This window comes from Chinchilla lanigera, unplaced genomic scaffold, assembly GCF_000276665.1.
Source record: "Chinchilla lanigera isolate Chin_1 unplaced genomic scaffold, ChiLan1.0 scaffold00065, whole genome shotgun sequence".
Lineage (NCBI taxonomy): Eukaryota > Metazoa > Chordata > Mammalia > Rodentia > Chinchillidae > Chinchilla > Chinchilla lanigera.
In genome coordinates, this window is record NW_004955466.1 from 6,766,628 (window position 1) to 6,779,672 (window position 13,045).

The following is a 13,045-nucleotide window of genomic DNA, read 5'->3' on the forward strand; positions in this document are numbered from 1 at the left end:
TGTGTAGCTGTACTTCTTTTCTATGTAATTTATTCTCAATTTATTCTCTCCAGTTACATTTAAACTAGAAATTGGTGTCATATAAATGAAGCATTTCAAAGACTCTGAGAGGTAGTTTTTATAAAATGTTATTTTAACTATCTTGTAGGAGATAAAAATGAAGAGCCTTCCTCTTTGCATTTGGCCAACATTGCCTTTTCTTCTTAAAAATAGGAAAGAAAACTTGGTGTGGAAGCTTTAAGCTTTAAAACTATAATCATAATTATAGAAAAAAAGTCTCATTTGTTTATACCTCACACAGGAGTTCAAGTATATAATATTGTATCTGCTCAGTTTCTGGTTGGGATCAAATTATAAAAGAAATTCCACGGTGTGCTGGCTATTTAACTATGACATAGAACAATTAATTTGTAAATGTTTCTGAAAACATGGAGGTTATTAAGTCATCTCCTCAAAGATCAAATAAGGTGATCTTTAGGATTCATACTATCTTTAAACATTGGTGCTGTTTTCTTTACACATAAACTCAGTATCTGGGAAATTCAGGATATCTGTAAACACTGTTTTAATTTTTTTTTTATAGAATAGGCTTCTAATAGTCCTTAGGTTTAAAGCTTATTTGTTTTAAAATTCATGGTGCTTCATCCAAAAGCCAGAGAAGATGTATTTTTTACAACATTACACAGAGCATTCACCAGATGGATCACTTCTAGGTTGTAAAACCCACTTTGACAAATTTAGAAGAATAAAAATTTTAGACAGTCTTTTCTCCATGGTTGTGCACACCTGTCATCTGAGCATTCTGGGAGGCTGAGGCAGGAAGATGACAAGTTTGAGCTCTGCCTTGGCAAGGTAGTGACTTAGCAAGATCCTGTCTTGAAAAATATGAAAAGGATGTGTGTGTAAGGGGTGTGGGTGGTGTTGCAGCTCAGTGTCAAGGTTCTGGGTTTAATATCCAGTACTGAAAAACAAAAAGATATGTTTTCAGACTGTGATGGATTTAAACCAGAATTCACAGAAAGTTAACTGGGTTTTTGTTGTTGTTGTTGTTTGTCTGTTTTTCCTGTATGGGGAATTGAACTCATGACCTCGCGCTTGCCAGGCAGGCACTGTGCCACTGAACTAAATCCCCAGCCCCTACAGAAAGATAACTGGAAATCCTCACATATTTGGAAATTAAACAACACACTTCTAAATAGCCCATGGGTGAAAGAAATCAAGTTAGAAAAATATTTTGAATAAAACAGAAATACAGTTAACCAGATTTATGGAAGTTTTTATATAGGAGAAAATAAAGCTATAGAAACAATAACTTGTAAGCTTGCATCTTAGGGAACTAGACAAAGAAGAACATTTTAAACTAAAGCAAGCTGAAGACAAAACAAACAAACCTTGGGGCAGAAATCAATGAAATAAAGAGAAAGGATGACTTAGAGAAAAATTACCAAAACTTAAAGCTAATTTCTTGAAAATGTTGTTAAAGTTCATAAATCTCTAGGCAGGCTAAGAAAAAATAGACAAGACATGAATTACCAATGTCAGAAATTAAAGAAGGTCTGATACTACTCATCATGTGGACATTAAAGAATAGTAAAGGAAAAGTATGAACCACTGTTGACAACCTAGAAGAAAGACACCAACTGCTTGAAACACATAAATTACCAAAGCACACTCAAGGAGAGACAGATAATCTGACTTGCCCTATATCTATTAAAATTTAATAAATCATGAATGATCTTCCAAATATAAGGAAACATGAAGTGTGGATGGTTTCATCAGTAAATTCTAGTAATCATTTAAGGAAGAAATGTTACCCGTTCTCCATGTCTCTTCCAGAAAATGGAAGTGGAAGGAACTTCCTAACTCACTCTGTGAGATCAGTACTACCTTGTACCACAACCAGAAAAAGACATTACATCAAAGGCAAATTGGAGATCAGTGTTTTTATAAATGTAGATATAAAAATTCTTAGAAAAATTGAACCCAACAATGTACAAAAAATTTACAGATGACAATGAAGTGGGGTTTATACCACTTCAGGACTAGCTGAACATGCAAAAACCAAGCGCTGTAACCCACCACCAACCATGTAAGTTAGCAAGGGAAAAGCATTTCATGAAGCTCAGCACCTATTCATGATAAAACTCTGAGAAAAGTAGAAGTAGAGTAGAACTTGCTCATTTTGATAAGGAATATTTGTGAAAAACCTACAGCTAACAGTGGACTGTATCTTAAAGTGATGCATTTTCAAATGAAGGATAACATGATTGATATATGATTTGTCACTTAGTATAGTCTTCAAGTGAATTTCTGTTGTTTCACACATGAATACACCAGTAGCCTGAGGGGAAGGCTTTTGTCACACTTATCACTGCTTAAAAAAAAAACCTGGTATTTACATCAGATGAGTATTATTTTGTCTCTTTTACTTTAAGGGATTGATTTCATGACACAGTTGAAACCGGCCAAGGAAAATACATCCTCACTATTTACTGTTTTGACCTGCTGAGCCTTAACGGTGGAGTCAGTAACTACACATCTATTTGTGGAAACAGAAAGTCGGCAGTATTTTACAATGAGTTGGAGGGAGGGTGCTGACCTTGAAGAGCTCACTTATTTCTGAAATGAATGCCTTCATTTATCTGGCCTCTACCTCCAGCTCTCTGCATGCCCACCACAGAATCACAGAGTGCTTTGTAAGGCACAGCCTCTTTTGATTGAATTATTCACCTTTATAAAAATGTAATATTTGAATAAGTTGCAGATAACTCAGACCACTTGATTTTTATACTATGTGCTCGGTAGATTTATACATTAAAATGTGTAAAGAAAACCACCCTTCATTGTGAAAAGTTATCAGTGTGAAATATCTCCTTTCTGTGCCAGAATTTTTGGCAAAAGAGCTTATTTTGAAAAGATTTTTATTTTGAGACTCCGCCACACCTTCTAGACCCATAATGATATGCTGCAGAAGTATTGCATCATGTAACTCTGAATGCTGTACGTGAGCTACTTTCTATTATTCATGTGAGATATATATTTAATATGAAAAATTCAAAAGAAATGAAATATTTATACCATGAAGGCATCATCCTACTATATCTTTGCAGCTAGCATACAGGGAAGTATGTTTTGAAATCTTGGTACCTATATCTTTCAACTTTTTAAGTGAAATAAAGGAGATCAGGAAACTTTTGGGAAATGAGCACCTAAGATACTGTGGTAATATCATAGTGTCAAGATGACTTGGGTCTAGAACACTGAATTTGGAGGCAGTAGACTTACTTTTTATTTGGTCTGGGCTCTGAGAAGTATTTAGCATAAACCTTTTCATGACCTTTTAAGGGACATTTTATTCCCCTTATCATACATTTATCTAATTTTTCTAATCAGAGATGTAGATTGAGAACAAATTCTTGCAGATGCAAAGTCCCTTCTGTCATATTCCAGTGGGCAAGACAGACAAACAGACAAGCAGTGGAAACGTTCCTCAGACTGCTCCTCCCCTCTATGCTTAGTTATCCGCCGGGAGTAAGGGTGGCGAAGAGAGGGGAGTGGGGATGCCCTGGTGATCTGAAAGAGTGGAACAGCGAGTGGACAAGGAAAATATGACAGGACTGCTGGGTGGGTGAAGGTCCCTTGGAAGCTTGTGGTATGTGCTTGATAGCTGTCCATGAACACGGTCCTGTGCTTTATTCCAAAGGGGAATAGATGCAAAAATAGGTGAAAAGTTGGATTTATCCGAAGTTGGGATTTGGTTCAGTGGTAAAATGAGAAGAATCAAGGATCCGGGAGTTGAGGGATGTTTGTAAAGGAATAGGTTGAAGGTGTTTGAGGATTTTTAAAAGAAATACTTGGTGTTATACTTCTGTGAGCATACAGGAAATAGTGCCTTGGGAGTCAGAGTACACCAGTGAATCTACACACAAGCAAAACCAAAGTGTAAGCCCAGAATAAGAGCTTTTTGTCTCCTTAATGTGGGAATAGTCTAGTGATTGGAGCAAAGGCCTATGTCCTTGGAAAATCTACCAGAATTGACATCAGTTCCCTTCTCCCTGTACTGCAACTTCTACCAAGAACTCAGGCATTTGGTGAAAGACTTGAGTAAATGGATTACTTCTGAATTTTATTCCTGAGTCATGTCGGGGATAGCAACTGTGACGGCAGCCAACTAATTTGAGTGCAACATTTTCTTAAAATGAATCCTATGATCACCAAAATTTCATTCCACACTGAGTTTTCTTTTTGCCCTTAAACTGAGTGGCAGTGGTTGATATCAACAATACCTATGAATTACACCATAGTGGATAGTAGCAGAACCTACTGAAGGGGAAGAATATTAGCTTTGATTCATTATTAGATTCATTAGACTCATTATTGCTCATTCCTATAATTTTGAAAATTAATGTTATTATCTCCATTTCACTGCTGAAGAGCCTGACATTCTTGATCTGACTGATTTCAAATCCATTCTCTCTGTCTGTCTCTCTCTCACACACGTACATCATACTGCCTCTTCTTTTCAACAGGAAAATTATTCTTGGGGTACAGCCACCTTAATCTCCTACTATTCTTTCTCCCTAAAAAAAAAAATCTAAGCACATATCCAAGCCCAGGTTTCTGTAAAGGCAGAGAACACTGTCATTCTGATAGAATTGTACTGTTCTGAACGAGAACAACAGCAAAATACTTTGCAGATACCCCTTCAAGGAGTCAAAGTATCCTTGTAAGATTTTCTTCCTGGTATTTAGATCTTGGAGCTATTGTTCAAATAACCCACCCATGATATCTGATACATTATTTATAATATTACAAAGGGGAGAAATCACATCCAAGAAATCCATTCTGTTGATTATCCTTATGTGTTCTAAAATAGATGGCCCAAATTTGTGCACATTTATGCTGTGCAGTATTTTCAAACAGACTCCAAAACTACCAAGATAATTGAGGTGTGAAAGAGCCTGTGCCAAATAGTGATGGCACCTTCTTGCCATAAAATAAAATGATAGCATAAAATAATAGCAAAAATAGCAACGTTTGTGTGAAAGCAAATGTGTTTCTTCAGAGCGGAAACAACAGATGGAGTATGAGTAATTATCCCATGTCGTCTCTTTGCCCAAGAGCATAATTGTTTACCTAAGCTTTTTTTCTTATAGATTAGAATCTTGTGTTGCAGTCAGATAGATTGATTTAACTGCCTCTGTGACTTCCTTTCATTTTTAAGATTAGACTGTCCATGACAAAGAGGTTAATTGCAACCCAGTAGAGCTACACTAATGTTTTATTAAGAAGCATTTGGCGTCCTAAGCTTTTAGGAGAACAAATGTTCTCGTAAGGCCATGAACAACTTACAGAGCACGTATTAAGCTCTTCATATTCAACTGTCTGTTCATATTACTTCATATCGACCACAGCTAAGTAACATCAGCCACTGTGCTGAATAATCAGTCACACCAGTTAGGTTTCTGTAAAGGTGAGATCAGTAAACGTATCGCTGGGCAAAGTTAGAACTGCTGATGCATCTTTTTTTTTTTTTTTTTTTTTTTTCTTTCTCTCTGACCTAGACAGTGTGGCTGCCCAACTTTTTCAAAGTTTGACTGTACAGCGGGGATTGGTGAGAGATCAAGTAAACTTATTTAGCTGCTAACATGAGCAGTTCCAGAAGTATTCAAGAGCACCAGGGCAGAGACATGAGGGAACCGTTAGTAATAGTGGGAATCTAGAAACTGCTTCAGTGTATGTGAGCGGAACATACACATTGTCAAGAAAGAGCAAATGCTGAAGTCCCTGAGATGACAGAGGTGCTGACAAGAAGCAGGTGGCGTTGTGGGTTGGTCTAGAGGTGAAAGGAAGGGAGGGAAGTTGAAGGCTATTGTGTTCCTTGCAGCTTGTGTTCTTGATACAGTATTTGGGTAAGTGATAGGAGTGAGAGGAGAGGTCTAATGTGGGTATCTTGAGAAGAACGCTTGTGCTTAGAGCTGGGGACTGTAAGATGGCTTTAAGCAGAGAGAAGGGAAGAGATTACTGAACATCATCGAGTGTTCCTGTTGATTTAAATATGAAAGGAAGCATCTCGCATCTTTACAGTGGTTCTCCATTTCCTAGGGAGTTTTGATAGCAAACCTTGTAAACGGTTACTCATTTGATAATTGTCCTTGGCTCTGATTTTTTTAGGAAGGAAGAATCTTTTCCAAATCTTTCCTCCATAATTTTCCCTCAGTATGCCCGAGTCAGCGCAACATTTGCCTCTACTTTTTTCTTTCTGTGCAAAGTTCCCCAGTTTCCTTCCTGAAGGGAGAAGCTTAATCCTCAATGCTTCCCCTGTCCCCAGCCCAGCCTCTACTCCCATACGCTCCCCACCTTCCCCAGCCCAGAGCTCTCCCTTTATGTATGAGTTATGTGAGCACGGTTGAAAGCTGAGCGTATTTCCCTTTGTATATTTTATTCTGAACATATGATGCAGAGCTGTTTTAATTTGTTTAGTTTTTTAACTAATTTCCTCATTCATTCATTCATTCATTCATTCATTCATTCCCATCCCCTCTTTTCAAACCCCCTTCCACTCCCTGTTCACAGTGTGGTTTTCATTTTATTCTTCTTTTCTCAGTTTTTTCTTGCCCTTCCTTCCTTTCCCCTCCTCATCCCTATTTCCCTTTTTTTTTTGAACAGTTTCTTCTTATTTCACAATACTTATTGCATATTTATGTTCTTATTTACATTTGCAGCTTCTTGCACCAGAAAGATAATATGATATTTACATGAGTCTCATTCATTTCACTTATAATTATGGTCTCACCATCCATTTAGCAATAAGTGTATGCTTTTTATGGCCAAATAATACTCCTTTATGTATAAAAAAACCACATCTTTTTTATCCATTCATTGGCTGATGAGCATTTGGGTTGCTTCCAAGATTTAGCTGTTACAAACTGTGCCACTATAAATGGTTTTCTCTTTTAATCTATCTCATATGTAAAAAGGGAACACATTATTACCTACCTAAGAAATATGAACCTTCAGTAAGTAAAATATTGACTTGTTAGTTTCTAGAAATAGTATATAAAATTCTAATATTCAGCTAATATAAGGAATGGAAATCATTTTCAGGTAAGTGTATAATACACTTATGGCTAATTTCTTTTTTTGGGGGGGGTTTTTCTCCGGTACCGGGAACTGAACTCACGACCTTGCGCTTGCCAGGCAGGCGCTTTTGCCGCTGAGCTAAATCCCCAGCCCCCACTTATGGCTAATTTCAACTGAGGACACCTTCACCACTTTTACCCAACATAGAAAACCAAACCAAAGCCCAGAGATAACAAAACAAATTGGGATTTACAAAATGTGCAATTGTCCTGTTATGGCTACCGTGATGTCTTGAATCAAGTCAAATTTACCTTCCTTGATCCTTTAGGCAAGGGCCAGAAGTCACAGTGTCAGATCTGGTGAGTACACCACAATGTTTTTACAAGCCTGCTTTCCCACTGGGTGGCCCTCTGTAGTGGCGTTCACTGTAGGTCGATCACAATGCAAAAAGACACTCACGAAAGAGGGCTTCCAGAACTGCTTTGAGAGCTGGCAAGAACTCATAGGATAGGTGTGTTTGAAGTGATGGGGGAGTATTTTGAGGGCGATTAATAACACTGTATCTTTTACTGTATTTTTCATTTAAACACACACTGTATTCTTTGATCAGTCCGATTAGTTTTAAATGTGATTTTAAAGTTGCAAATAAAAATATAGATAACAGTTATATATTTATGTATTTATGGCTTATTTGATGCCAGGCCCTGTACAAAGTGCTAAGTGTGGAGAATTGGTAGTACATTAGTAAAAGTGACTTGTTAGTCACGGGCAGTGTCAGTTTGTTTGTGCTATGACTACACTGTTCATGCACAGAGGAAGACACTTTGCTCTTATTGGTTGTTCCAGGAAGCTTCCAAAGAGAAGCTTTACTGTGACTGTGTCTATCAGTAAGCGTTAGGCAAACAAACTGTGGAGGGAAAAGACATTCCAGCTGGGCAGAGTGCTTATGACATGTAGAAATGTGGAAACATGAGACACATTTGGATGCACTTTTAAGAATTTCTAGTAGATATATTTTTAAAATTTTCTCTTGAATTTTGTATTTTTATTAGTACATTTTGCAGTACATACTGATTGCATTTATTGTAGGGGAGTTGATACATGGACATAACACATTTAAACTCTTTTTACTTCTTTTTCTCTCTTCTTCCTCCCTTTCTCCATCCTTACCCCTCTTTCTCTTGCTTCTTCACTCAATTTGCTATTGGTTTTGGGACGAGTATGAGAGAATGGCAGGCAATAGATACAGTGCATATTTGGGGGATCAGAAACCAAATGACGTATATATATATTCCAAATATATGCAGGTTTATCCTTGTCAAAGCGTTGACAGAGGTGAAGGGCATGGTCAGATTTGGGCTTTAGAAAGAACTATGTGAGCACTGTGAATGTGTTCCTTGGGATTCTGCTACCTAACTCCAGTGAAAGATAATACATTGCCTGACACCATAAGTAAGGGGAAATATTCAACTGAGATATAATCATTGATAAATTATAATCTATAAGGTTTAAAAATGCTTTGATAGGTAATGTGTATACAGGTAACCATTAAAGGAAGATAGTAAATTTCAAATTTCTGGTTTAGGCATTTAGCAATATCATGAGGCAATTTACCATGATCAGGAATACTAGAACTGATGCAGGGTTGGGGACAGGGGAGAAGATGTTGATGATAAGAATTTTGGATATGTTGAGTGTTTGATGTCTATAGAACATCTTAGTAAGAGGAAGCCACTGGTGCATAGACACATAGGTCTGCCACTCAGAAGAAAATTGTTGGTTGATTATAGAAGGTGCATATATTTTAAAAAACGTTGATGTTGATTTTTTTTAGAGCTGTGACTTTTGGTGCCTCTTTGTGTCTCTAGCACATTTCGCAGGGTAGACATTAGGGTCATGTATGGCTAGTCTCTTCCATGAGGTCCATTAATGAGGAAGAAAGAAGTGCCTTCCATCAGCAGATACCATTTATTTATTTTCCAACCTAATTATTGGCAATGAATACATAGAAAGAGCTGAATTAGTGGAAGCGATTCTAAGTTTAAACAAAATCAGAGTTAGTCCAAAGACTACTAGTAAACTCATGTTGGAGTGTAAAATGGTGGTTTGATAGCTAGGGAAGATATGGCTAGGTAGTCAATGAAACAAACTCTCCCAGTCTGATGGAGTGCAAGCGGGAGCAAAAGAGAGCAAAGGATAGGGGCAGATAGTTACTGGCTTAGCCCCACCCCTGGCCAGGTCCGCTCTCTCCAGCCCTCTGGGGAATAGGAGTCGGGTGCTTCTCATCTGTCTCATCCCCCTAAGAGATTTCATCCTTAATCAAGGGGAGCTGAAGGGCAGAGGTCTTTCTTCTGTGACTGGTTCAAAAGCTAATTGGGGGCAGTTGACCCTCCTTAGCAGGGGAATAAAAAGCTCTTGACAACTGATTCAGTGATATATGGGGTCCTGGCTCCTCCTCCCAAGACACTGGTTGTGCGCCTTGCATCATCAGCAGCAGCTTAGGATGGAAGTTCTTCAGTCTGGAAGATACGAAGTTTACCAACAATATAAAGCTATAGGTAGTGTAATGACTCCTAAAGAGTTCTAGTGGAGCTTCCTTTCCAATAAAACCATTACAACTCTACCTTCTGCATCACCAGGTACCTGCTCCTCCCAGTACTTCTGGTCTAGAAACTGCTGCCAGGACTGCTTTGGGCTTTCTTCATAAGGACTAGCCATTGCCAATATCTCCCATGCTTTGAGCCCTGTCACCACTATCCTCTCAAGCCTGACCATATTCTTTTAGAGCAGAGACTTGACCCCAGAGATGTCTCTGTGGGCATACCTCCAGGGGATTTTCTATCCAGAGACTGATGGCCTCTCTAGCCATCTTGGGGAGTCATGATTGTCTGGACACTTAAAAAGATACTGTTGCCTTTTTGAAGAATGGAGAGGTTACCTTGGATTGGCTTAGGTCAGGAAAGGAGTGAGCTAGGACCCTTATTTGCATACTCAACTTCACAACAAACTTCCAGAAGATTCCCGGGTTTCAGCACTTTTATGCCTTAGCCTCACTGGAACAGAGTTGCTATCTGGTATATAAGTAGCACTTCAGAAGTATTTCCTGGGGTTTAGTCTAGGAGGGCTCCCCCTTGTGTATGGAACTCCTGTGCTATACAGCACAGGCCTTATTCAAATACTTACTTTGATGTTCCCATTAAAAAAATAGTAATAAGGCCAGGGGTAGAGCTCAACGGCACAGTGCCTGCCTGGCAAACATGAGGTTGTGAGTTCAATTCCTAGTACCAAAAAAGGAATACTAATAAATTATAACATCACTTTCATTGTGTGATTTGACAGGTATTAAGCTAATGTATGTCCTAGATTTCTTCCATCATCTTTAATCACACTGTGCGAAATTTCATCATGCCATTAAGAGTCATTCCCTTATAGCAGTAGATTTTTATTTTTTTATTTCAAGGAGTTGTTTGGTAAATCCTGTAGTACTATAATAATCATCAAATAGTTTAATAAAATATTTAATATATCAGAGCTTGAGTTACTCAGAGAAAGGGTAGTTGAGACAGAATATGATTGGTTTTATTTCATTTCTTCACATCTCATTGAGATTTCCTTGAAATTAGTGAGTTTAATATTGACCATTTGAGGACCCAAAAGATATTTTCTTTCCATCAGATTCACATTCTTCTCCCCTAGAAGCTGCTAGTCTATCAGAAAACATTAGGGTTCTAGATAACCTAAATGTAATTTTTAGATATTACTGAATTTCTCAATGAGAAAAATAACATTTTTGTCATGTTGGAAGATGGAAATATGTGAGACTTGTTGAAACTGGGCTTTTTTTCTTACGTGTGACTATCTTCACTCAAATGCTCTGTAGGACTGTTTTTATTAGAGTAGTACTAGCTGCTATAACAAATAGCAATAATACTGCAATAATGATGTATTATTGCTAATAAAATAGATATAATAGTCATTTGACACAATTAAAGCATATTTCTTGTTCACATAGCAGTTCAAGCTCAGTGATCCTGGCAGACATATGGCATTCTTCCATTCTGTGATTCAGTAGCTTTGCATCCCCTAGGGCCTCCTCATTTGCATCCAGCTGGTAGAAGGAGGAGAAAGTATGCTGGAGCCTTACTTGCTTCTTAAATTGTGATGAAAATGTGACACATATCTGCTTACATTCTATTGGTGAGAACCATTAACATGGACACACAGCAATGCAAGGAATGCTGGGAAATGCTGGGCACTGGAAGTGGATGACTGGTTTCTAGTAAGAGACCTACGCAATGAAGTGGGAGCACTGAATTTTGTGGACAGTTACTTGCTTTGGCTATAGGGATTATATAATAGATATGTGTACAAATCAAAGGTCATACATGAAAATTGCTCATTATTTTATAGTTTCACAGTAAATACATGATGGTGTTTATGTGAACATCAATTGCTTTAGATTGATCATTTGTTCTTGATGTTTCATGGTTGCTGTGATTCTTTGCATATTGTCAAGAATCTTGGATTCCTTATTCATTCTATGTGAAAACCTGAGACTTTCTTTCTGTATTTTTAAGGTTGGACAAAATTTGCCCGATTGACACGGGCTTTGACAAATAGCCGGAGTGTTTTGCAGCAGCTTACGCCAATGAATAAAACAGAGGTGGCCCACAAGCACTCGCGATTAGCTGAGGTAAGTGTGAGGCTAGCTTCGCTTCCCAAAGTGGTGCTGATGGTACATCTTTTGTCCCAAGTGATTCAATATACATATTTCTGGCTATTTTATTATAAATATACAGGTGTTAATTAATTTTTCCCTCGTAGAAGCAGAGAAGTCTCTAATAGTTCTTTTTCTCTCCAGCTTTTGAAATAGAATGTTGGGCCAGGGATGTAGTCCCGCGGCACAGAGCCTACCTGACAAGTGTGACGTCATGAGTTCAATTCCTGATACAAAAAAAACAAGAAATAGAATGTAGTTGTGACATCTCAACTGATGCCTATAAAGTGTGAGGTTTCATTAGAGCAATTCTTTGTGCAGCAAGAACTTGCTAAGGGTTTGTTCTGTGCTTGGCTTTCTCCAAAGGATGTAGAGATGAATGAGCAATGGGCCCCACCACCAAGGAGTGCAACATACAGCAGAGGAAAGTGATCTTAGCATGTTAAAGAGCATAGCAGAATGCAGCAGGAATGTATGCAGTAGCATGGGCCCAGGTCTGGGCCACTAGGGCAGGCGCTTGAGTGAGGTGATTCCTGGGTTAAGCAAATCTAGATGTCAGGTACAAAAGGAAGGCTGGCATAGGCCAAGTTTTGAGATGATACAGGATGAGGGCTTTGAGTGTGCTTGCAGTGGGGTTGAATTCAGATGTGGAAGGAAAGATTAGGGTCATGTACAGTAAGATGAGGTGGTTGATATCTCATGTGTCAGGAAAATCTCTCAGAGATTGGTCCCAGCTGGTTTCTTTTGTATGTCATTTTTTTTACTGTATTAATTTAAAGACTTTCAAAGAAGGGGTCCCTAGCTTTCACTAGATTGCAAAAGGGATCTGAGGCACAAAGATGACTAAGATCCTTTGCTTGACATATTGGTTCTGTGGAGAATGAGTATGCAGATTTAGCTAGAAGGATCTTAAACACGGGTGATAGCAGAGGTAGGCAGATTTCAGCTACCTCAGGATTAGAGTTGACACATTTGTTGATAGATGAGAACTGAGTGTGAAGCAAGAGAATAGCTAAAGAATAAATGTATGGGTTTTGTTTTAGACAGCTTGGTAGACATTGCCATTACATAATAAATTGACAAATACAAAAGGAGAAAGAGAAGATATAGGGGCAATGACAGTGAGTTCAGTTGTAGATGTATTAAGTTTGAAATATCTATCCATGTGGGGAAATGGCAGTGGATTTATAGGTCTTGCACTCTGGAAGGATATTTGGATTTCAACTATAGATTCTTTATCATCCT

General features: G+C 38.1%; 1 protein-coding gene across 1 annotated transcript in view; it reads left to right on the plus strand.

Moving 5' to 3' along the window:
* Kcnh5 (potassium channel, voltage gated eag related subfamily H, member 5) overlaps window positions 1-13,045 on the plus strand; it is a 338,297-nt gene that overhangs the window by 62,197 nt on the left and 263,055 nt on the right. The window contains exon 5 of the mRNA XM_005399159.2: window positions 11,661-11,776. Coding sequence (XP_005399216.1) covers window positions 11,661-11,776 — 116 coding nt within the window. The remainder of the gene's footprint in view (window positions 1-11,660; window positions 11,777-13,045) is intronic.